This window comes from Gilbertella persicaria (genome assembly GCF_025201335.1).
Source record: "Gilbertella persicaria strain CBS 190.32 chromosome Unknown B0P05scaffold_1, whole genome shotgun sequence".
Classification (NCBI taxonomy): Eukaryota; Fungi; Mucoromycota; class Mucoromycetes; order Mucorales; family Choanephoraceae; genus Gilbertella; species Gilbertella persicaria.
Window position 1 is genome coordinate 199,406 of NW_026251962.1, and position 20,587 is coordinate 219,992.

At 36.5% G+C, this 20,587-nt stretch overlaps 13 protein-coding genes across 13 annotated transcripts; 8 read left to right on the top strand and 5 right to left on the bottom strand.

Moving 5' to 3' along the window:
* Positions 1-1,775: 1,775 nt before the first annotated feature.
* Positions 1,776-3,305, top strand: B0P05DRAFT_520807 (hemolysin-III related-domain-containing protein). The gene is made up of 3 exons (XM_051575800.1): positions 1,776-2,451; positions 2,503-3,072; positions 3,114-3,305. The coding sequence occupies exons 1-3, from the start codon at positions 1,942-1,944 to the stop codon at positions 3,180-3,182; spliced, it is 1,149 nt and encodes a 382-aa protein (XP_051439614.1). The 5' UTR covers positions 1,776-1,941; the 3' UTR covers positions 3,183-3,305.
* Positions 3,306-3,338: 33 nt separating this feature from the next.
* B0P05DRAFT_2564 (putative ribosomal protein S15) lies at positions 3,339-4,255 on the top strand. Its single transcript, XM_051573348.1, has 2 exons — positions 3,339-3,497; positions 3,704-4,255. Exons 1-2 carry the CDS (start codon positions 3,495-3,497, stop codon positions 4,136-4,138), a joined length of 438 nt encoding a protein of 145 aa, XP_051439615.1. The 5' UTR covers positions 3,339-3,494; the 3' UTR covers positions 4,139-4,255.
* On the bottom strand, positions 4,065-6,072 carry B0P05DRAFT_520812 (serine carboxypeptidase S28-domain-containing protein). The gene is made up of 7 exons (XM_051575801.1): positions 5,946-6,072; positions 5,737-5,900; positions 5,555-5,694; positions 5,423-5,503; positions 4,998-5,331; positions 4,381-4,952; positions 4,065-4,322 (listed from the first exon to the last, which is right to left on the bottom strand). Exons 1-7 carry the CDS (start codon positions 6,032-6,034, stop codon positions 4,185-4,187), a joined length of 1,518 nt encoding a protein of 505 aa, XP_051439616.1. The 5' UTR covers positions 6,035-6,072; the 3' UTR covers positions 4,065-4,184.
* A 623-nt stretch (positions 6,073-6,695) lies between these two features.
* On the top strand, positions 6,696-7,510 carry B0P05DRAFT_460849 (S-adenosyl-L-methionine-dependent methyltransferase; the record flags this gene model as incomplete). The annotated part of the gene is made up of 2 exons (XM_051574038.1): positions 6,696-6,896; positions 6,995-7,510. 2 exons carry the CDS (start codon positions 6,696-6,698, stop codon positions 7,508-7,510), a joined length of 717 nt encoding a protein of 238 aa, XP_051439617.1.
* A 134-nt stretch (positions 7,511-7,644) lies between these two features.
* Positions 7,645-9,110, top strand: B0P05DRAFT_2478 (P-loop containing nucleoside triphosphate hydrolase protein). Its single transcript, XM_051573329.1, has 2 exons — positions 7,645-7,757; positions 7,832-9,110. The coding sequence occupies exon 2, from the start codon at positions 7,995-7,997 to the stop codon at positions 9,024-9,026; it is 1,032 nt and encodes a 343-aa protein (XP_051439618.1). The 5' UTR covers positions 7,645-7,757; positions 7,832-7,994; the 3' UTR covers positions 9,027-9,110.
* B0P05DRAFT_520822 (histone-fold-containing protein) lies at positions 9,110-9,890 on the bottom strand (the record flags this gene model as incomplete). The annotated part of the gene is made up of 4 exons (XM_051575802.1): positions 9,110-9,432; positions 9,485-9,546; positions 9,583-9,597; positions 9,648-9,890. The coding sequence occupies 4 exons, from the start codon at positions 9,885-9,887 to the stop codon at positions 9,195-9,197; spliced, it is 555 nt and encodes a 184-aa protein (XP_051439619.1). The 3' UTR covers positions 9,110-9,194.
* B0P05DRAFT_520829 (cyclin-like protein) lies at positions 9,887-10,951 on the bottom strand. Its single transcript, XM_051575803.1, has 7 exons — positions 10,917-10,951; positions 10,741-10,868; positions 10,615-10,696; positions 10,448-10,567; positions 10,285-10,402; positions 10,028-10,225; positions 9,887-9,978 (listed from the first exon to the last, which is right to left on the bottom strand). Exons 1-7 carry the CDS (start codon positions 10,926-10,928, stop codon positions 9,920-9,922), a joined length of 717 nt encoding a protein of 238 aa, XP_051439620.1. The 5' UTR covers positions 10,929-10,951; the 3' UTR covers positions 9,887-9,919.
* A 172-nt stretch (positions 10,952-11,123) lies between these two features.
* Positions 11,124-12,188, top strand: B0P05DRAFT_520833 (RlpA-like double-psi beta-barrel-protein domain-containing protein-containing protein). The gene is made up of 4 exons (XM_051575804.1): positions 11,124-11,328; positions 11,350-11,353; positions 11,440-12,041; positions 12,102-12,188. Exons 1-4 carry the CDS (start codon positions 11,166-11,168, stop codon positions 12,164-12,166), a joined length of 834 nt encoding a protein of 277 aa, XP_051439621.1. The 5' UTR covers positions 11,124-11,165; the 3' UTR covers positions 12,167-12,188.
* Positions 12,185-13,205, top strand: B0P05DRAFT_520834 (histone H3-K56 acetyltransferase; the record flags this gene model as incomplete). The annotated part of the gene is made up of 1 exon (XM_051575805.1): positions 12,185-13,205. A coding segment is annotated over exon 1 (746 nt), but the record flags the coding sequence as incomplete, so codon positions are not given.
* On the top strand, positions 13,206-14,927 carry B0P05DRAFT_520836 (uncharacterized protein). Its single transcript, XM_051575806.1, has one exon. It carries the CDS (start codon positions 13,292-13,294, stop codon positions 14,456-14,458), a length of 1,167 nt encoding a protein of 388 aa, XP_051439623.1. The 5' UTR covers positions 13,206-13,291; the 3' UTR covers positions 14,459-14,927.
* Positions 14,928-15,381: 454 nt separating this feature from the next.
* On the bottom strand, positions 15,382-15,835 carry B0P05DRAFT_2712 (uncharacterized protein). Its single transcript, XM_051573399.1, has one exon. It carries the CDS (start codon positions 15,733-15,735, stop codon positions 15,481-15,483), a length of 255 nt encoding a protein of 84 aa, XP_051439624.1. The 5' UTR covers positions 15,736-15,835; the 3' UTR covers positions 15,382-15,480.
* A 735-nt stretch (positions 15,836-16,570) lies between these two features.
* Positions 16,571-19,014, top strand: B0P05DRAFT_633281 (DNA mismatch repair protein Mlh1; the record flags this gene model as incomplete). Its single annotated transcript, XM_051583516.1, has 8 exons — positions 16,571-16,737; positions 16,782-16,919; positions 16,976-17,582; positions 17,629-17,931; positions 17,979-18,206; positions 18,254-18,362; positions 18,407-18,572; positions 18,625-19,014. The coding sequence occupies exons 1-8, from the start codon at positions 16,672-16,674 to the stop codon at positions 19,012-19,014; spliced, it is 2,007 nt and encodes a 668-aa protein (XP_051439625.1). The 5' UTR covers positions 16,571-16,671.
* On the bottom strand, positions 19,015-20,548 carry B0P05DRAFT_520851 (ornithine-oxo-acid transaminase). Its single transcript, XM_051575807.1, has 4 exons — positions 20,449-20,548; positions 19,818-20,396; positions 19,366-19,766; positions 19,015-19,313 (listed from the first exon to the last, which is right to left on the bottom strand). Exons 1-4 carry the CDS (start codon positions 20,505-20,507, stop codon positions 19,060-19,062), a joined length of 1,293 nt encoding a protein of 430 aa, XP_051439626.1. The 5' UTR covers positions 20,508-20,548; the 3' UTR covers positions 19,015-19,059.
* Between the last annotated feature and the right edge of the window lie 39 nt (positions 20,549-20,587).

Below are 20,587 nucleotides of genomic sequence, written 5' to 3' on the forward strand. Positions count from 1 at the left end.
AAGAAAGAAAAAAGGAGCAAATAAAAGGAGCAAGAAAAGAAGAAAAAAAATAGACCTGTTGTGCAACAACATTCAAGCTATATATATAGACTCCTTCTTTTTTTTTTCTTTATCGCCATCATCCCCTTCATTCTCTATATTATTTATTAATAAGAAAGCGTCTTGTGATTTCCTTAAAGAGTTTCGCCTTTTAATTAGCATACCTAACTATGGCGATTAATATGAAAACAATCCAAATTTGGTATGTATCCATTGTGCCACTGGAGTATGTTGACGTAGCTTCTAAACATGTACAGCGGTGCCAAATGATTACTTAACAGTTTCAAATATCCCAGCTTGGTTAAATCAGACATTTGCTTTGTAAACAAAAGAGTTCAAGTTAAGTTTATTCTACTATGCTTTCAAAGATATATTCATTCTGTAATATAGATCTTGTTCTGTTCGAGTCTTTAGAAGGAGAGAATACCACTTTCATATTATTTACAGTATTCTTAGGTAGGGACAAGTAATATTTGACAATATCGTTGTTTACTTTCACGGATCTAAAAAAATGAAATTGATGCAGCTGTACAAAGTTTTTTTTTTTTTTTTTTTTTTTTTTTTTTTTTTTTGGAATTGCGGATGAACCGATTTTGTATACAACAAAGCAGCTATCAAAACTAAATCATTATGATGTATATGATTATCTATCAGAGAAGTCGAAATAGTCCATGCGATGGTTTGTGTTGCCCAACACGCTAGCGAAAAAAAGAAAATAAGATTGGGAGACATTTTGTTTAAAAACAATTATTTTTGCGTGGATTTTGGAAAAAAAAAGGTGAAAGGCTGTTTGTATTTTATCAATTGACCACTTTCTATTGCTGTTGCCCGCATAAAGAAACCAGTCATTTATAAAATACATAAAGAGAGGACATTGTACAATAAGTGAGAATGAGTTTGTATACTTTAAAACTTGATGAAACACTTTCACAATTAATATGCCAACTATGCTTTGGGGTCATACGTACCTGTGTTCCCTCATAGGAGGTATCTTTCTTCCAGCTATTTACACCAATATACATCCCATCCTGTATGGTCTTGCAGTTTCTCTAGAATAAGAGTAATTTGTCCATAGAAATGCATTCCTTTCATGAGTAACACCTGAGTAACATGGTCACGAAACATGTAGAATGCCAGCTTTAAAAGACCAAAAATCAAATGGTCGGTTTTGCCTATTTTGACCACTTTTTCTTCAATATTGTTTTGTTTCGGGTAAAACAAAAACTTGCTTTTGTTTTGAATATAAACGAATTTACAAAACCAGAATTCTCGGATCAGCTTGTGTATAACCTTCAAATATATCTGTATTTCGCAATAAAGAGTGCAACATCATACAATATTATGAGGTGTACAGCCAGAGAAATAGCAATCTCTATTCTTTTGAATCCATTTTACTTTTTGTACAACACAAAAATACACTAACAAACACGCTTCGTTTTGATTTTCTTCAAAAGAGAAAGAGCAATCTAAAAAAGGAACAAATCGAGATCTGCGCGTTCATTCTAAATCACTGCACATTTATTCAAATACATGTCTATTTCTTAATAATACTTTAACCAATAAAATAGACAAATAAAATGCCTTTGACCCCTTTCAAAAATGGCTAGTAAGAAATAGAAAAAAAAAGAGAGGAGATGGGCGAATCAATTTAAAGAAACTCAAGAAGTGACTGGTACAAAAAACTTATCCTCATTTGTTCTGCGTCAAAATCCGATTGGCCAATCAGTGGTATAGTTTGGGGTAAAATATTTTTGTACCTTACCAGTTATTTGCTGCCTTCCTTTTTTTCTTTTTGTTTATATATAACATTTTATAGTGACAGATCTTATTTATTGTCGCTATTGTTGTTGGCTTCAACACAAGAGAGTTTAAATAAAAGGGAAACATTCTTTTCAATCAATCATGGCACCTCCTCAAATGGCAGAACAACCTCTTCTTTTAGATGATGGATATCTTTCTACCAACCTTCATTTACGTCGATACTCTCAATCCCATGTTACTTCTGCTTCGTCTACCAAGGACGCACTCACTATCCCTCATACGCGAGGCAGATCATTTTCTACTTCGGTTGTCCAAGGATCATCTCTGGCAGCACAAATTCTGGCAACTGTCAACAATAAATTGAAAGAAGAGCAGGATGAAGCAACTTTTGTTGAATATATGGATGGTCAAATCCATGAGACTTGGGAGACTGCCAAGGCTTTGATGCTTGGATCGAAGCGCCTTTTATTGATCGAAGAATTGCCCAAGGATAGACAAGAAAACCAATACGTTTTGTCTGGTTATCGTTTCTATCGAAGCACAAAGGAATGTCTCAAGTCTCTGTTTAAATTGCACAATGAGACAATGAACATTTGGAGTCATTTACTTGGTTTCTTTTTTTTTATGTATCTCTCTGTTCATGTCTTCCAGGTAATTCAAACAAGAATAAAAAAAAAAGTCGGCTTACAGTCTTTTTGTTAGAGAAAATTCCCTGATGCTTCAAATCAAGATTTACTTGTATTCATGGCCTTTTGTTTGGCATCTCTCACTTGTTTGTTATGTTCTTCTATTTACCATACCTTTATTTGTCATTCAGCATATCACGTTAAAAGTTTTACAGCCACCCTCGACTATATTGGTATTACCTTTTTAATAACAGCTTCCATCTCCATCGTGGTTCATTTTGGTTTCTATTGTGACCCCATCCCCCGCAATCGATATATGATCTTTAGTTGCTTGATTGGCAGTATTGGTGTGATCTTGCCTTTTTTCCGTTTCTTTGATACAAGACGTTACCGTCCTCTTCGTATTGGACTGTTTGTCGCCATGGCTTTTTCGAGTGTGGTTCCTTTGCTTCATATGACCACCGTCAAGGGGACTACAAACACCGCCGTCTTTTTAAAACCTGCTTTACTTGGTGCTGTCATGTACATCTGTGGTGTCACAGTGTATGGTAAGCGATTCCCAGAAAAATTCTTTCCCGGTAAATTCGATGCTGCTGGTATGACAAGCCATGCAATTTGGCATGTCTTTGTTTGTTTGGGTATCTTTGTAAGTAAACATTCGATCTATATAAAACTAACTTTCTATAGTTTCATTACATTGGTTCCTTCCATTTTTACAATTTGCGCGAAGAATATGGTTGTATGTTCAATGCCTAAATATCTCGTTAACAACATACCCCTGTTTAAAGGAACTGTCTTTATTCTATACATGAGCAGGCTCATTTCTTATTTAACGCTCTTGTTCTTTTCTCAAGATTTTTTAAAGAATAAACATTCTTTTTTTTTATGTCATGCACTATGCAGGTAGTCCGGTAAATGACAATGTCCGGGTAATTTGAAAATTCAACTCGAATCGGAGTAAATGGATTTCAAATGTGCACCTCATGATACCGGCAGACCCAGACGTGGATTGATTCCTGAAGGCTAGCAGCTCCCAACCTAGAAACCCTTCTTTTTTTGTGCTTAAAGATGGTACGTCCATAGAAATAAAAGATAGAGAGTGTCGAAAATCATCAGAGTTGTTATCCATGGATAAAGATCAGTATTCAGAAGAAAAAAAAAGATGGATGGATGGATGGATAGAATTGAATACACTTGCATAATCCAACAACTTTTCTTCTATTTTCAACACTCTCTTTTTTTTTTCATGTGCCATCCTACTGACCACCTTATTCTAGGCTGACGAGCAAACTCCCAGAAAGAGAACTTTCCGTAAGTTCACCTACCGTGGTATTGACCTCGAACAACTCTTGGACTTGTCCTCTGAACAATTCATGGAACTCGTCCACTGCCGTGCTCGTAGAAGATTCCAACGTGGTCTTAAGCGTAAGCCCATGGGTCTCATTAAGAAGCTTCGTGCTGCCAAGAAGAACGCCCCTGCTGGTGAAAAGCCCGAAGTTGTCAAGACTCACCTTCGTAACATGATCATTGTTCCTGAAATGATTGGTTCTGTTGTTGGTATCTACAACGGTAAGGTTTTCAACCAAGTTGAAATCAAGCCTGAAATGACTGGTCACTACCTTGGTGAATTCTCCATCACCTACAAGCCTGTTAAGCACGGTCGTCCCGGTATTGGTGCCACTCACTCTTCCAAGTTTGTTCCTCTTAAATAAATTGTGTTTGTTGTGTGTATATGTATATATATTTATATATATTTATTTAGATAGAATGGGATTGATAGACAAGGGCAGGCGTGTTTAAGTCATTGGCTTCATCAATCCATGCACGGATCGTTTCAAACACATTATCTTGTGTATCCTTGATAAAGCCAGAAACAGCGTCTGTTGTGAAAAAGTCCTATCAAGAAAAAAAAATGAGTTATGCGTAAAAAAAAAAAAGAGAAGAGTTACTTTACCCAATGATGGACAGACTTGGGCAGAACAGCATAACATGCATTTTCATTCCAACCCGAACGATCAGGCGCATCCTCACTTTGAATACTGAGTGTTCTCCAAGGATCCCATTCACCATCAATCCAATAGACACGGTCTAGACTGGTATACCATCCTTCATAATCGCGGTTGATCTTACGCCATACAGGTCGATGAGGAACAGCATGTTCACCAAACATGTAAGGGCATTGGCGTTGGTACCATGCCGTATTGAGTTTGCGGGATACAATGGTAGGTCGCCAAAGAGGTGAGGCCGTTTGCCAATAAGCGTATTCAGTACACACTTGCCAGAACCAAGCACGGTTTTCATCAGATTCGTCTGAATATTTGGTAGAATGAGGGTCATGCGTGTCAAGGCATTCCGTGATGGTCTGGTTTTTACATTGACGTTGGACTGAATGTAAAGTGTAGTTGGCATAAGCATCGACATACTCATGCACTTGGTTTAGTCCGTCAAAAATAGAGCAGAATTTGTCTTGGAATGGGTTTTCAGTAGGTGTCATGGCTTGCCACATACCCAATGGGGAAGAAAGTACTAGGAGGACAATAAGCTTGGTTTCTCTAGAAGATAGGTACTTACGTTCAGCAAAATCATCATCATGTTGCAATTCTTCAACACCAAATTGTCTTTTTAAAGCTACTTTATGGTCTTTGAATGGACTAAACAAGATATGATCTACATAGAGAACAACAGAACGAATGGCATCAATACAATGCTTAGGTCCATATTGAAGAATAGGATCAAAGTATTGATAATAGTTATAGCTCATTTGAACAGGGGCGGAAGAAGGTACGGCAGCAAAGACAAGATCAGGGTATTTTTGGCGCATCCAGGCAGCTAAATTACCACTGTAACTACCACCATACACAATGTATTTTGTTTCAGGTGCAGGTGGGAGATCCAAGTTGGGAAACTAAATAGAAGCCGCTTAGCATCAGCAAAAAAAAAAAAAAAAAAAAAAAAAAAAAAAAAAAAAAAAAAAAAAAAAAAAACGCTTTTTTTACCTTGACAAACTTGATGAAATGAGCCATATCTTCAAGTGCTTGTTTGGTATTTAAGGTAGCCAACGATTTAGCAGAGAAATCCTAAGGTGAGTGTGAATCTCTTGTAGGTGTGTCTAGGATGAAATGGCTTACAGGGGCAGGCATGGATTTACCATAGAAACGATGTTCCATCACAATCACAATACCATTCAATCGTCTAGCTAAATCAGCCATGGTTGAATTAATTACATAAAACGAACGTTCATCTGCAGGTGTTTCACCAGCATTGTATACTATAACATGGTCAAAGCCAAATGCAATTTGAAATCACTTACAAACAACAGGTCCACCTTGTTCATAATGGTCTGTATTGGCCCAATATCTGTGCTTAAAAGTAGAAGAATTCGAGTCAAAATGATCCACAGGTTGATCATAGTAAAAGGGACCATATTGCTCTGGTAGTTTTTTCTCATGCTTTGTTTCGAGTTTCATCAAATGACTAAAAAGATATATCAATCTACACACATTTTTTTAAAAAAATTACCTTCTTCTAAAGCGTTCACCAGGGCCATAAAATGCTGTTATGAGTTGACATAGACTCAACAACACTAAAAACAATAGAACATATCGCATCTTTTTTTGTTGTTATTCAAAAGAGAGAGAGAAAAACAAGAACAAAACAAAAAAAAACAAAAAGACCGAGGCAAGGTAAACAGGATGCTAAATCCAAGAAAAATTCCCATATATAGGTTTATCGGAGCTTTCCTCTATGTGTCTATATGTGTCATTGACATCGAGTAGAGAAACAAGGAAAGAATACAGTGCAAGTACTTGTTTGAATGAGTTCAACTCCCTATAAAATAAAATAATGTCCTTTATTTTCATAGAAATAGATAACAAAGGCGAATTTACATACGTATGTTTGTGACACAAGACAAAGAACATCATTTGTTTCAAGGCAGGTTTGTTGCATATATGAAAGAAGAAAATACAGCATATCAATTCATTTCATTGGCTTAAACTGAGAAAATTCTCTCTTGCGGAGAAGAAGCCATGTCAAAAAAAAATCTTTTTCTCTCTTCCTCTCTCTCTCTCTCTCTTTTTTTTATTATTATCATTATTCTATTCCATGTCAACAAAGAAAGTTTTTTCTCGAGCAGGAGGACTTAAATATAAACCTATTCATGCACCACCTCCACCTCCTCCTCCACCACCACCACCGAAACAAAGTCCAAAATTAGTACCTATTTTAATGGGTGGCACTTTACTTTACGTGTCTGCAGCCTATGTCAGTATGCTTGTGTTTAAGAGTAAGAATGATACCAATGATAGGGTGGCTGGCAAAGGGCCTCAAGATCCTAGTCTCACACCTTCCAGTTTTGATACATCCAATGTATGGCAAACTGTGGCCAAGAAATACGATCAAGAAATTAGTTGGGATGAAATTGTAATGGGTGTAGGATTATTAAGACGTTGGTTGATTGGAAAAGCTCAGGTAAAAAAAAAAAAAAAAAAAAAAAAAAAAAAAAAAAAAAAAAAAAAAAAAAAAAAAAAAAAAACTTCAATAAGTAGGCCATTGATAGCAAATGATAGGGCGATGTATTGGAAGTATCAACAGGCACAGGAAGGAACTTTGATTATTATAAGCCCAATAAGGTACATTCAGCTACATTTACAGATAGACATGAGCCCATGTTGAATGAAGCCAAAGAGAAATACCTCAAGTCATACAAGGATCGATTCCATCAAGCGTTTTTCGAGACAACCAGTATAGAAGAGAAACAAAACCGAAAATATGATACAGTCGTGGATACATTTGGTCTTTGTTCTTGTGGAGATCCTGTAGAGGCACTTGTTCAAATAGCTGATTCATGTCGATCAAAGGATTCTCGAGTCTTGTTGCTTGAACATGGTCGTTCTCATTATGATTGGTTAAATCGTCTGTTGGATACAAATGTTGATAAGCATGTCAAACAATGGGGCTGTTGGTGGAATCGAGATATTATGGGCTTATTTGAAGATGAACGTGTAAAGCAAAAACTAGAGATAGTAGAGCATTCAAGATGGCATTTGGGCACAACATGTTATATTATTGCTAAACCTAAATAAAATCAGCGGTGTTTTAACTCAAATAAGGAATCAGATGGCTTAACAAATGTGACGCACTATTTGGCCCCTAGCCTATTTTTTTGCTACAAAATTTTTTTTTCTTTTTTTTTTTTCTTTTTTTTCTTCACTTTAACCTATTATTCAATATGAGGTAAATATATAAACAAATCCATGTCGATACATATAAAGCTAATAAAAAACAAAAAGTAACGAACCTTTGCAAGAACTCCAAGATAACGAAATCGAGGTAAGAAAAAACATAAAAAAAATTTTTTTTTCTTATAGAGAATAACCAATATTTTTTTTTTTAAAAAAAAATAGTCCAACTGGGAAGAAGTTATTGATAACTTTGACAACATGAACCTTAAGCCCGAACTTCTTCGTGGTGTTTATGCATATGGGTAAGTGAGTCAATAGAATGATACAAAACTAAACATTCTTTTATAGTTTTGAAAGACCTTCTGCTATTCAACAACGTGCTATTATGCCCGTTATCAAAGGTCATGATGTGATTGCCCAAGCTCAATCTGGTACTGGTAAGACTGCCACTTTCTCTATCTCTGTGCTTCAATCTATTGATGTTTCCCTCCAGGAACCTCAAGCATTGATCTTGGCACCTACTAGAGAATTGGCTCTCCAAATCCAAAAGGTTGTTATGGCCCTCGGTGACTTTATGGGTATCAAGAGTCACGCCTGTATTGGTGGTACCAATATCCGTGAAGACATTGCTTCTCTTCAATCTGGTGTCCAAGTCGTTGTTGGTACTCCTGGTCGTGTCTTGGATATGATCCAAAACAGACGTGCTTTTAACACCAAGTACATGAAGTTGTTTGTTCTTGATGAAGCTGATGAAATGTTGTCCCGTGGTTTCAAGGACCAAATCTACGATGTCTTCCAATTGATGCCTGAATCTACTCAAGTTGTCCTTCTCTCTGCTACCATGCCTGCTGATGTATTGGAAGTCACCAAGAAGTTCATGAGAGATCCTATCAGAATTTTGGTCAAGCGTGATGAATTGACTTTGGAAGGTATCAAGCAATTCTACATTGCTGTCGATAAGGAAGAATGGAAGTTGGATACTTTGTGTGATTTATACGAAACTGTGACTATCACTCAAGCTGTTATTTTCTGTAACACCCGTAGAAAGGTCGACTGGTTGACTGACAAGCTCCAAGCCCGTGATTTCACTGTCTCTGCCTTGCACGGTGATATGGACCAAGCTCAACGTGATGTCATCATGAAGGAATTCCGTTCTGGTTCTTCTCGTGTCTTGATCACCACTGATTTGTTGGCCCGTGGTATTGATGTCCAACAAGTGTCTTTGGTTATCAACTATGATTTGCCCACAAACCGTGAAAACTACATTCACAGAATTGGTCGTGGTGGTCGTTTCGGTCGTAAGGGTGTCTCTATCAACTTCATCTCTGGTGATGATGTTCGTGCTATGAGAGACATTGAACAATTCTACAATACTCAAATTGAAGAAATGCCCATGAATGTTGCTGATCTTATCTAAGAAAAACAAAGGCTTCATCTTGTGTGTATATATATATTTTATATTTCTAACAACCCAAAAAAAACAATAAAAAAGAAAAAAGGTAGACCTCTTTTTATTCATTATTATTTGATTCTTCTTTAGTCAATTGTTGTAATTGAAATTGATATTGTTGCATTTGTTCTGGTGTTAATGAAGGATAATAAACCTAAGTAGACATGAGTGCGATACTAAATAGGATCTACTTACTTGGCCATAAGCAGTATAATAATTGTTGTTGTTGTTATCTTCATATACAACTTGATGTCGATTGGCTTCTTCTCTAGGGACAATGTCAATCAAAAAATCACACATATCTGTCTTGGAAATAGCTGTAGCCACATCTGATCTTTGTAATGTACGTCTCTTGTTCTCTTCTGCATGCACCCTTTCAAACATTAATAAAAAATAAAAATAAAGCCAGGCTATGTATGTCTTACCATGCTCGTCTTGTTAGTTCAGTGATGAACATTTCACATCCTTTAGCAAAGAGTATAGGTGCCTATGTCAATTAGATTGGAAGTGAATTCAGATTTACCTCTGCACTGATCATCTATTCAATACGCGTTAATATAAAGATATCTTTTTCTTATTGTTACTTGCCTTGACATCTTGATCTGTCTTCATGACTTTTTTAATACGTGCAAGGGGAAGAGCATGATTCTTAAAATCAGGTTCATTTGAACCTATTTCTTGCATTTGTTCAGTCCAGAAATGAGTTAGATCAAAGGCAGGTTGAGTAGAACCTGTTGTTGTTGTTGTTGTTGTTGTTGGTGGTGGTGGCATAATAGAAGCCAAAGCTTGAGCTACTCTCTGTTCAGGAAATGAAGATGGACTGGTCATGAAAGAAAGAAAAAGGGATTTTATTATTATTATTATTTTGCATGATACTTTTTGGGTAATTTATACACTTCCATAATAGAAGCAGTGATATCTAAGAGAGTGTGAGTATATTACCAAGTCTATCTTATACCTGTTTTTACCAGTCAATAAACTTGTGTTTTTTTCAATGTATTGTCCCCAATGTGTATTGGTATCTGAAGGGAATGGAATATCATGACCATGATAACCCATTAATAATGCTGTGGCTGCTATTGATTTAGGATCATACCATAAACAGAGTGGTAATCTTAGACTGTCATTGATAAATGCTAATGCAGCATGAATCACATCGTTGGGTGCTATTCATATAAGTTAAAGAGAGAGAGAAAAAAAGAAAGAAAATAGAATAGTACTTTACTATGGATCTCTTTAGCAAATTCAAATAGATCAACATAAGGGTGGTCAATTTGCATATCGAAACAAGTGATTTCCAACACAATCAGTTCATAATACAGTAGATCCGCAATGAATTTACTCTGTTGAAATAAGTGAGTTCTAGGCTGTATTCACAACTACATTACCATCTTCTTTTCACTGAGGACTGTATTGGGCTTATAAAGCCATGATTTAGCAATATCGTTTGCTCGGCGTGATGATTCATCGCTTTTACAGGCAATAAACAGACAAGCTTGCGCTATTTTCTACCCTGTATTATTTAGTAAATCACAAACAAGATTTATATACATACGTTGGATTTGTATTCATAAAAAGATCTTCTTGTATAGAACCGATGAAACAAAGCAGATGCAGTAGCTACAGTATGTATTGGCCTATCACAAGTGAATACAAAGTAGATGCTTAAGGAGATAGTTACAATTCAAGTCGATATCCTACACACTGTATAAGACACACTGCACGTAAACGAGACATGAGTTCTTCTTCATACTTCATTCCTTTGAGGATCGAAGGAAAGTATCTACTTTCTTCTTTTTGCATATACCACTGTAGAGATAGTTAAACAAACATGTGTTTGTTGTTCTCATAGTGTACCTGGCTTGTCATGTTTACTAAAAAAAGGAAAAAGGATAGAATAAAGAAAAGGGTTTTTTATCAGATACTATCGGATACTCTATTTATCCGGTTTAAATCAACACTCTATACTTTATGACACCCTAGTTCTTTTGGGATAAGACTGAAGCCATGTAACAAAAGAAAAACCCCCATCTCTCTCTCTCTCTAAATACAAACCGTTGTTTATTTTGCTTTTTTTTTTTTGTTTCTTTCTTTCTTTAGTTGAACATGGTATCCATTGCAATTCTTGTTCTATTGTGTCTTCAGTTTGTTTATGCTGATTTCCCAAATGATATGTTTTATCATCATCATCCCGACTTGATTGATGCTGATATCAATCAACATTTCAGTCAGCCTAATAACAGACTTGCTCAGCCTGACTCAAATCAAGGTGAATAAACTAAATCCATAGTCATGTAAATACTGAAATGGCTTTATTTAGGCTATCAAGATAACTACAATTATTATGGTCGTCTTCCTCCTCCCCTCCTCCTCCTCAAAGAAATGCTTATAACAGTGATCCTTATGGTAGAAATGACTATGGTTATGCAAGAAATGACTACTCCTATGCTAGAAATGCCGCTTATGATTATGGTCGTGCCAACTATGATAACAATGGTCGTGCCAACTATAATAACAATGGTCGTGCTAATGGCAATAGCCAAAAGATTGCTTACAATGAAGATGGTAGTATTAACTGGGAAAGAAGTAAGGCTGCAGTCAATCGTAACCAAGCACAACAGGATGATTATCCCTACGACTCTCGTCAATCTTCAGGTGGACAAGGCGATTCGTTTCATGAGGAACCTGGTTTTGTGGGTGGTCTTCGTCTGGCTGGAGCATTGCCTGATGATGGTTATCACCGTGGTGAAGGAACGTATTATGACCTTGAGACACATGTAGGTAGTTGTGGTAAACAAAGTCAGAATATGGAACTTGTAGCTGCTGTCAATGCACAAGAAATGGGTCAAGAAGAAGGAAGTCAAAATCCTCATTGTGGTCAACAAATTGAAGTGGTTGGTCCCAGTGGGAAATCCATTCATGTCACTGTAGTCGATAATTGCAAAACATGTCAAACGGGAGGACTTGACCTTAGTCCAGCAGGTAAGAAGATGCATATATATATATATATATATATATATCATATACTTATGAGCAACATAGCTTTTGAAGAATTGGGTGATTTTAGTCATGGTTCAATTCCTATCAAATGGAAGTTTATTGAATAAATTTTTTTTCTTTTTCTTCTTCTTTATGTCTTTCAAGACGTGTTTAACCCACTGCCTTGAACATTTTGCTCCTGTTTCTACTTTTCAAATTGATGATATAAAGTCAGTTTATACGCGTTGTACTGATCCTTTGATCAAACAACACGATGGAGACACACACGTTCGCCATCGTCTTGTCTTAGTCTCAACAGAACAAGAAGGATTTTTATGCGGTTTAGAGACTTATGAATATAAACTCAAAAATAGACACATTGTGTATATTTCCAAAGTAGACACAACACAAACATTTGAGAAATTCAAAGGACTGACAGCACGTATTGTCCAAAGCTATATAGCGAGTTTACCCCCTTTATCCTCAGTATTTGTGTTTGCTAGAGCTCAACCTCAATACTTGTTTGCCAGATCAGCAGAAAATAAACAAAAGAAGGCATTGAATGATCGAGATTTAGTCTATTGGTGGCTTTCTGTGTTGAACAAAGTGCCTGTGGAAAGCGAAGGATGGTGGTCTGTTCCCGGTATAGACGATCAGACATCGGCTCTGATTGAAATAGGGGCTAAAAGACGAGGTTGGCGAAGTTCAGACAAGGTTCAATGGCATTATGGTACATCGTATCCTCCAGAAGCAGAGGCAGATCAAGTCATACCTCGATTTGAAGATGATGCGAAATCACGCTTGCTTAGAAACACCGATAAAATGACAGTAGTCGATTTTTGGAACTTACTTTCAATTGGAGAAGAATGTGGATCAGGCAAAGTGACAGGGTTTTTTGAATTGCGCTTAAAAAGTCAGACACAGACAGAAACTGAAGCAGTGGCATGCACATCAAGTGATTTTACTCTGTTCTGGAACAAATTGATGTCATTAGATTTTCATGATGCTGTGTCGAACAAGGCTTCAACAGAAACAGCAAGGGAAGCAATCAAAGACACAGCGTCTTTTGTCATTCAAACAAAGCCATCCACATTGCCTACAGTGCAACCAATAACCACCGATAAAAGACCAGCTATTCATATGTTATCGAATGGATTTATTAAGCGTAAAAAGAAATAATAAAATATATATATATATATATAAATCTTTTATGGGGAATGTTCTCTCTTTCTTTCTTTATCTAAAGAATTTTTATGAGTTCGGCAATTAATTCAAAAAACAGGAAAAAGAAGAACAAAAACAAAAACAAAAAGAAGCAGACAGCTGCTATCACTCAGGAAACACCTGAGCCTGTAGTCACGACAGCTGCCAATATGGCTATTGCCAATGCTGTACAAGTTGCAAGTGGTGGTGGTGATGATACTATAGTTGGTGCTACAGACAATCTAACAGCCACACTTGGTCAGACAAACAAGGAAGATAGGACGCCTTTACCAGACTATGTTCAACATGGCATTCATTCTGCTGTTGCCTCTCAATCAATTGATGTATATCGTATTGTCAAAAAGATATCAAGCGATGTGCAATCAGGTGAATACAAAGAAAAGGAAATGCCTGTGCAGAATGATTTACTTGCTGGAACAGCCATTCAGCAGCAAGAAAAGGAATTGCCTATTCAAAATAAATCGCTTGCTGAAACAGAAGCTATAGAAGCTTCTTCTCACACAGAGACAAAGCCTGTAGACATCATACAACAGCAAGAATTGCCTGTTCAAAACAAATCATTTGCTGAAACAGAAGCTCTGTCTCACATAGAGCCTGCAGATACTATACGGCATCAAGAAGAAGAGGCATTACCTGTTCAAAATAAATCGTTTGCAGAAACAGAAGCTATAGAAGCATCTCATGAGGCGTCTACTATGCCTCATGAAACCTCACACAAGAATGCTCGACCCGACTCTCCTAAACCTGAACTACCTTCTAAAGACACAACCAAGAAAGCTACTATAGGAGCCACTATGGCTAGTGTTGGAGCAGCAGCAGTGGTTGCAGCCAAATCAAAATCTTCTAAAAAACAAGAAGACACATCCCACTCTAAACCTCTTCCTACGCCTAATGAATCATCTACACCGCCACCCCCTGTTTCCAAAGACACCATTACAACCAGAAAATACGTTATGAGTGATAATGTCAAGCATTGTGTTGATTCAGCTATTAAAGCGCCCTCAGTCAATGTTGATCGTATCATGCATGCATCAAAAGACATTCAGCGCCCAGAACCTGCTATTGGCTCATCGAATGAATCAGCCATGCCTTCTTTTACAAAGACATCCGATGTCTCAAAGAAAGCTAAATCACCAGAACAACGTCGCAGCAATAAGCCCTCTTTCTGGAAAAAGAAGAGTTGCATCATCCTTTAAATAAACATTGAAATTCCAAGGTCATTTTGCTTTTATGTAACTTCAAATCAACTGATGAACTCATTTGACAACAATCATATGAGGTTTACGCTTGAGCCATTTTTTTTATGGACATATATAAATAGGGTGTATTCATTCTTTTTTCTTCTTCTTCATGACAAAAGAAACATTGATGTATCATGCTTGCTATTGTTACTATCCTATATTTTATCAACACATTGTTTATGCACCAATGCAACCCAATTATGTAGGTTACAAGGAAACCCCCAATTGTAAGCCAAGAGAAACAGAAAAGAAGAAGAAAAAGAAAAAAGTGTATGTTGTTCATCCTACTTTTATGAATCCTCGCGTACCAAGAAAGAATATAGAAATGAAAAAGTAAATCTTATTTACTAAAGAATTTAATAAACTATTTTTAGACCCTTTATGTTTCTTTTTGTCACATGATCATTTAAGCATTCAAAAGTACACAAAACTAATAAAGAAGTGATGACACCATAACAATTAAAATTGAAGCGTCTAATAAAATGATTTGCACATGGGAATATCTAATCATAGGCTCAATTGGTACACTTAGTCAGATAAAGTATCTATTCCCATGAATGATATAGCAAGAAAAAAAAATGTCTTCTAGTATTGTATGCTCTCTAATTCATGAAAAACGGCTTCATTCAGATTTAGAAGATTTGTTCCTGAGATTGTAATGCTTTTATCAAGGCTATTATTGAATGAATTTATTTTGCCATGAATTATTCCTAAAAGACACATTGATGTTTAGATAGGACTGGATGGTATTGCCAAATAGGATTTTATTCATGACACTTTGAAGCTTGGCATAAATGGAGTGTCCGCTAAAGAAAAACTGAGTTTAAATTAGTATGATCTTGTCAAAAACTAAAATGAAATTCGCTTTTCTTTCGTCTAAATTTTTTAGTACATTGGTTTGGTCACTCTTGGTGGTGCTCTAGATTTTGCCATAATCCCTTATGGAAGATTGTATCTCTTAGGTATCAACAATTGTGTCAGGTGCCAAGTAATTGAAGACATTGTGGAATGGTGTCCTTTACTTGTGGTATTGGTATTGCCATCTGCAGCATTGAACAAGACAAGATATAAAGAGTACTGACTCTCAGGAGCGACGAACGAAATACTTGATATATTCTTTTAGGACATATTGAAGGGTAGCCTAGATGACGGCTATTTCTATTGGGATTATATAAGACCCATATAATCGTATTGAATACTTCCACAAAAGCATTGCCTTGAAGATATTTCATATGGCTAGTCACTTTGCTTCACATACACTAGTTTCCATCTATACGATGATTTTATTTTTTTCCAAATAAAACTTTCATCCAATACATAATAGAAAAAAAATTGAAACTCAAGAGAAATGATGGGCTAAAAGTGTCTAAAAACGAAGAGCTATGAGAAAAGTGTATTAGCAAAGTTGGTAGATATAGATAAGAATCATTTAATGGTCTAGGAAACATAGTATGCTGAATATCAAGATAGTGAGCTATCCTTCAAAAACGTATTCTTCTGTTTTTTAGCCGTAACGTACACTTTTTATGCTACTTTTGCAGATCTAACACTTTGAGTGTATTTCATAAACCTAGAGAAATAATTCGTACCAAGGCATGTTATGTCTATAATGTCTCTGTCGCTCACAAATCGCAAAATAGTGAAACTGAAGATTTCGTAAGAGTATCATAAGGGCAAATTGACGATTTTTTGACTTTTTCAAAACTTGCTATATTTATGCATCGATATGTTCTTTTATGGATACTCAAACATAAGAAACTCGAAAGAAGGGAACTAGAAGGCAGAAATGATGGTTTATTCTGGAAAGCAGTCGTACCTGTAGCAGACTGCCAATCCAGCGCTAGTGTTATTATTATGCTTATCAATTTTATTCAAAAATAAGTTATAAGGAAAGTTACTGTATAAAATAAGATTGCGCAATTAGCTTGATGCTCAAAAAAAGGCATACGTTGAGAATCGAAAAGCATATCAAGTGTGTAATGTGCCAAATGGAATCAAAAGTCATTTAGTACTCACAAAGTATGTATGTTTCAATATATGTCTTTGACCAAACTAATAATTAATAGCACTATTCTACATGAAGCATAATTAAAAAGTCTATAAAATGACTCTCTTGCAATTTTAGCAGAAATACTTAAAATTCTCTCTCTTTTTTTTTGCTTTTTATTATGACAGGCATACCAAATATTAAAAAACTAGATCAAGCTGTTGTCAATAGAATAGCAGCAGGAGAAGTAAAGAAAGAAACTTGATCGAGCAATGACTAACTCATCTCAAGGTCATTCAACGACCTGCCAACGCTTTAAAAGAACTGATTGAGAATTCCCTCGATGCTGGAGCAACACAGATCCAGATCTTGATCAAAGACGGCGGTTTAAAGCTACTACAAATTCAAGATAATGGTCATGGTATTCGCGTAAGCAAGAAGAAAAAAAAAGAGTAGCATCATGTATCTTTAATCCTTTTTGATAGAAAGAAGATATGGCTATTGTTTGTGAACGCTTTACTACAAGCAAATTAAGCAAATTTGAAGATTTGTCTGGCATTTCCACTCATGGATTTCGAGGAGAGGCACTTGCCAGTATATCGCATGTGGCTCACGTTACCATCACCACCAAGACAGCCAATTCACCTTGTGCTTATCGAGCATTGTACTCAGACGGTGCATTAATTCCAGCCCGACCAGGCTCAAGTGCGGAGCCAAAAGCATGTGCTGGCAACAATGGTACACAGATCACAGCTGAAGATTTGTTCTTTAATGTACCTACCAGAAGAAAAGCCTTGAAATCACCGAGCGATGAGTACAACCGCATCTTGGATATCGTGGGTCGATATGCTGTGCATAATGCGGGGGTTAGTTTTACCTGTCGAAAGCAAGGCGCTACCATGGCTGACATTCAAACTTCGACAGGTGCCAGTGTGGTAGATAATATTCGGCAGATACATGGATCTGTCGCTTCTGAACTACTGCCTGTGGAAAAGACGTTTGATACACTTGAATTCAAGCTGAATGGACAAATCTCGAATGCAAACTATAGTATGAAGCGTATGACACTCTTATTGTTTATTAATCGCAAGTGTTATTTTAAATTAAGCATGTTGAGGACTTATATGTGTTATTGTAGATAGAGCAGTCGAAAGTTCCTCTATCAAAAGGGCCATTGAAAGTGTCTATGGCTTATTGTTGCCTAAAGGAAGCCATCCATTTGTTTACCTAAGTCTCGAGATTGATCCAAAGAATGTCGATGTCAATATTCATCCAACCAAAAAGGAAGTTCATTTCTTGCATGAAGACCGTATTGTTCAAGCTATCAGTGATTTGTTTCAAGAAGTGCTTGAGAATGCAAACAATTCAAGAACATTTTATACACAAGCATTATTGCCTGGTGCATCTGATCCAGCCACAAAAAAGACAACAACAGAAGAGGGTAATGATAGATACAAATGTATACTTTTATTCACTCTTTCCCATCAGAGACAGTGCCCAGTAGTAATACGAGTATCCCAGAATATAAATATGTTAGAACAGATAGCAGAGTTACCACCTTGGATGCCTTTATACATAAACCTACTCCAATGCAAAAAGACACTATGGAAATCGATGCTGAACCAATCATCAACACTATAGATAAACCTAGGGTAAAAGTACGGCTCACAAGTGTATTACAATTACGAAAACAGATAAAGAAAGCAGAGAATCAAGGTAGAAGAACAATACGCTAGAAAGACATAAAACTCATCGCTGTATAGATTTGACCAATGTCTTTTCAAATCATACGTTTATAGGATGTGTGGACGATGTACTGGCTTTAATACAATATGAACAGAATATATATATCATTAATTACAACGTAGCAAGGTAGGTAAGATAAGCAAGGATTTGATATTGACTTGTTATTTTAGTGAAGAACTGATGTACCAAATTATTTTAAATGAATTTTGTAATATGGGACAATTAAAGTTTTCAGAGCCAATATCAATTCGGGATTGCCTCAAAATCGCTATAGAACACGAAATAGAAAACAACACGCTTCCTACCAATGTCAAACCACCTCAAGAAATGATAGAGGTAAAGACATAAATGCTTATCATACAAGATCAGTGACTCATGTTTGTCAAAGTTAATTACAGCCACTCTTATTTCTCGAGCTGAGATGTTAAAGGAATACTTTTCAGTTGACATATCTAAGGATGGTTATCTGATTGGATTACCTATGGTCATACGAGATTATGTGCCTTCTATGGAGAAGCTGCCCTTATTTCTGCTTCGACTAGGAACAGAAGTGGACTGGGAAAACGAAAAAGAATGTTTTCATACTTTCTCTCAAGAATTGGCTATTTTTTACAGTGCTGAACCACCCACAGAAGACAAGGAAGGTTATTTATGGAAAGTACAGCACTTGATCTTTCCATGCTTCAAGACTTATTTTTCTGCTCCCACGAGTCTAAAAGAGTATGTGACACAATTAGCTAATTTGACTGATTTGTACAAGATTTTTGAAAGATGCTAATAAACTTTATCTTGTTTACATGTTTTTATATTAATTATATAGTAGTTAATGCTCAAATTCGCCTGGAATGTCTTCCTTCTTCATATTAACAATATCTCTTAAAGCACCAGCAATGATGTCAACACCTTGCATTAATTCTTCTTCAGTAATACAGAGAGGAGGGGCTAAACGAATAATATTGACGTGTGTAGGTTTAGCCAATAAGCCACGAGACTTGAGTAACAAGCAAAGTTCCCATGCACTTCTTTCTGACTTGGATTCATCAATCACAATAGCGTTCAATAAACCTCGACCACGCACTAGAACAGAAAGTCAATATATATCAATTGTGATCCAATGATATTCATTTACCTGTCTTTACAATAGGAGAGTTCAAATTGACAAGGGCCTCTCTGAACTTTTGGCCTAATCTCTCAGAATTCTCAACCAAGTTTTCTTCTTTGATGACTTCTAAAGCAGCAATGGCAGCGGCACAACCAAGAGGATTACCACCGTAAGTAGAGCCGTGCTCTCCTGGCTTGATACATAACATGATGTCACGATCAGCTAAAGCGGCAGAAACCGGATATACACCTCCTGAAAGAGCCTTACCAAGGAGAACAATATCAGGGCGGACTTGATCATGATCGACACAGAGCATTTTACCGGTACGACCGAGACCTGTCTGGATTTCATCTGCAATGAAGAGGACGTTGTGCTTCTTACAGAGATCATAGGCCTTTTTCAAGTAACCTTCATCAGGAACCATAATACTAATCCTTTGTGTTAAAGGCCAAGACGTATGTTTTCTCTATTCAACTTACCCAGCTTCACCTTGAATAGGTTCAACCAAAAAGCCAGCAACATGCTTACCAACTGTATCCAACACCTTTTCAAGATCCTCAAGGTTATTGTAACGAATCAAAGTATTAGCTTGAGGAACATTGGGACCCACCAAGGGCAAATAAGGACCAAAACCGCCATAAGATTCAGGATCAGTGCTCATTGAAATGACACCTGTTGTACGACCATGGAAGTTGTTTTCACAAGACAACACGATGGCTTCATTTTCAGGAATACCCTTCTTTACATAACCCCACTTACGAGCCATCTTGATAGCAGTCTCAACAGCTTCAGCACCCGTGTTCATGGGCAAGACCATGTCATAACCAAAATAATCATGCATGTATTTTGTATAGGTACCATAGACGTCATTGTAAAAAGCTCTGGATGACAAGGTCAATTTAGAAGCTTGATCACAAAGAGCCTTGACAATTTTAGGGTGGCAATGGCCTTGATTGACAGCAGAATAGGCAGACAAGAAGTCCATGTACTTGTTACCTTCAGGATCCCAGACCCAAATACCTTTAGCTTCAGAAAAAACAACAGGGAGGGGATGGTAGCTAATGGCAAGGTTAATATAAACATGCCTCTCTTTTTTTGATTATGTTTTACTTGTGAGCACCATAAGTAGATTCTAATTCAACAACTTCTTTGCTAGAGTGACGGGTCATTTTTGTAATAATAATAAAAAAGAAGCAGAAGAGAATTGTAAATTGTAGTTGTATTTATAAAAGATAAATCCAGGTCACAT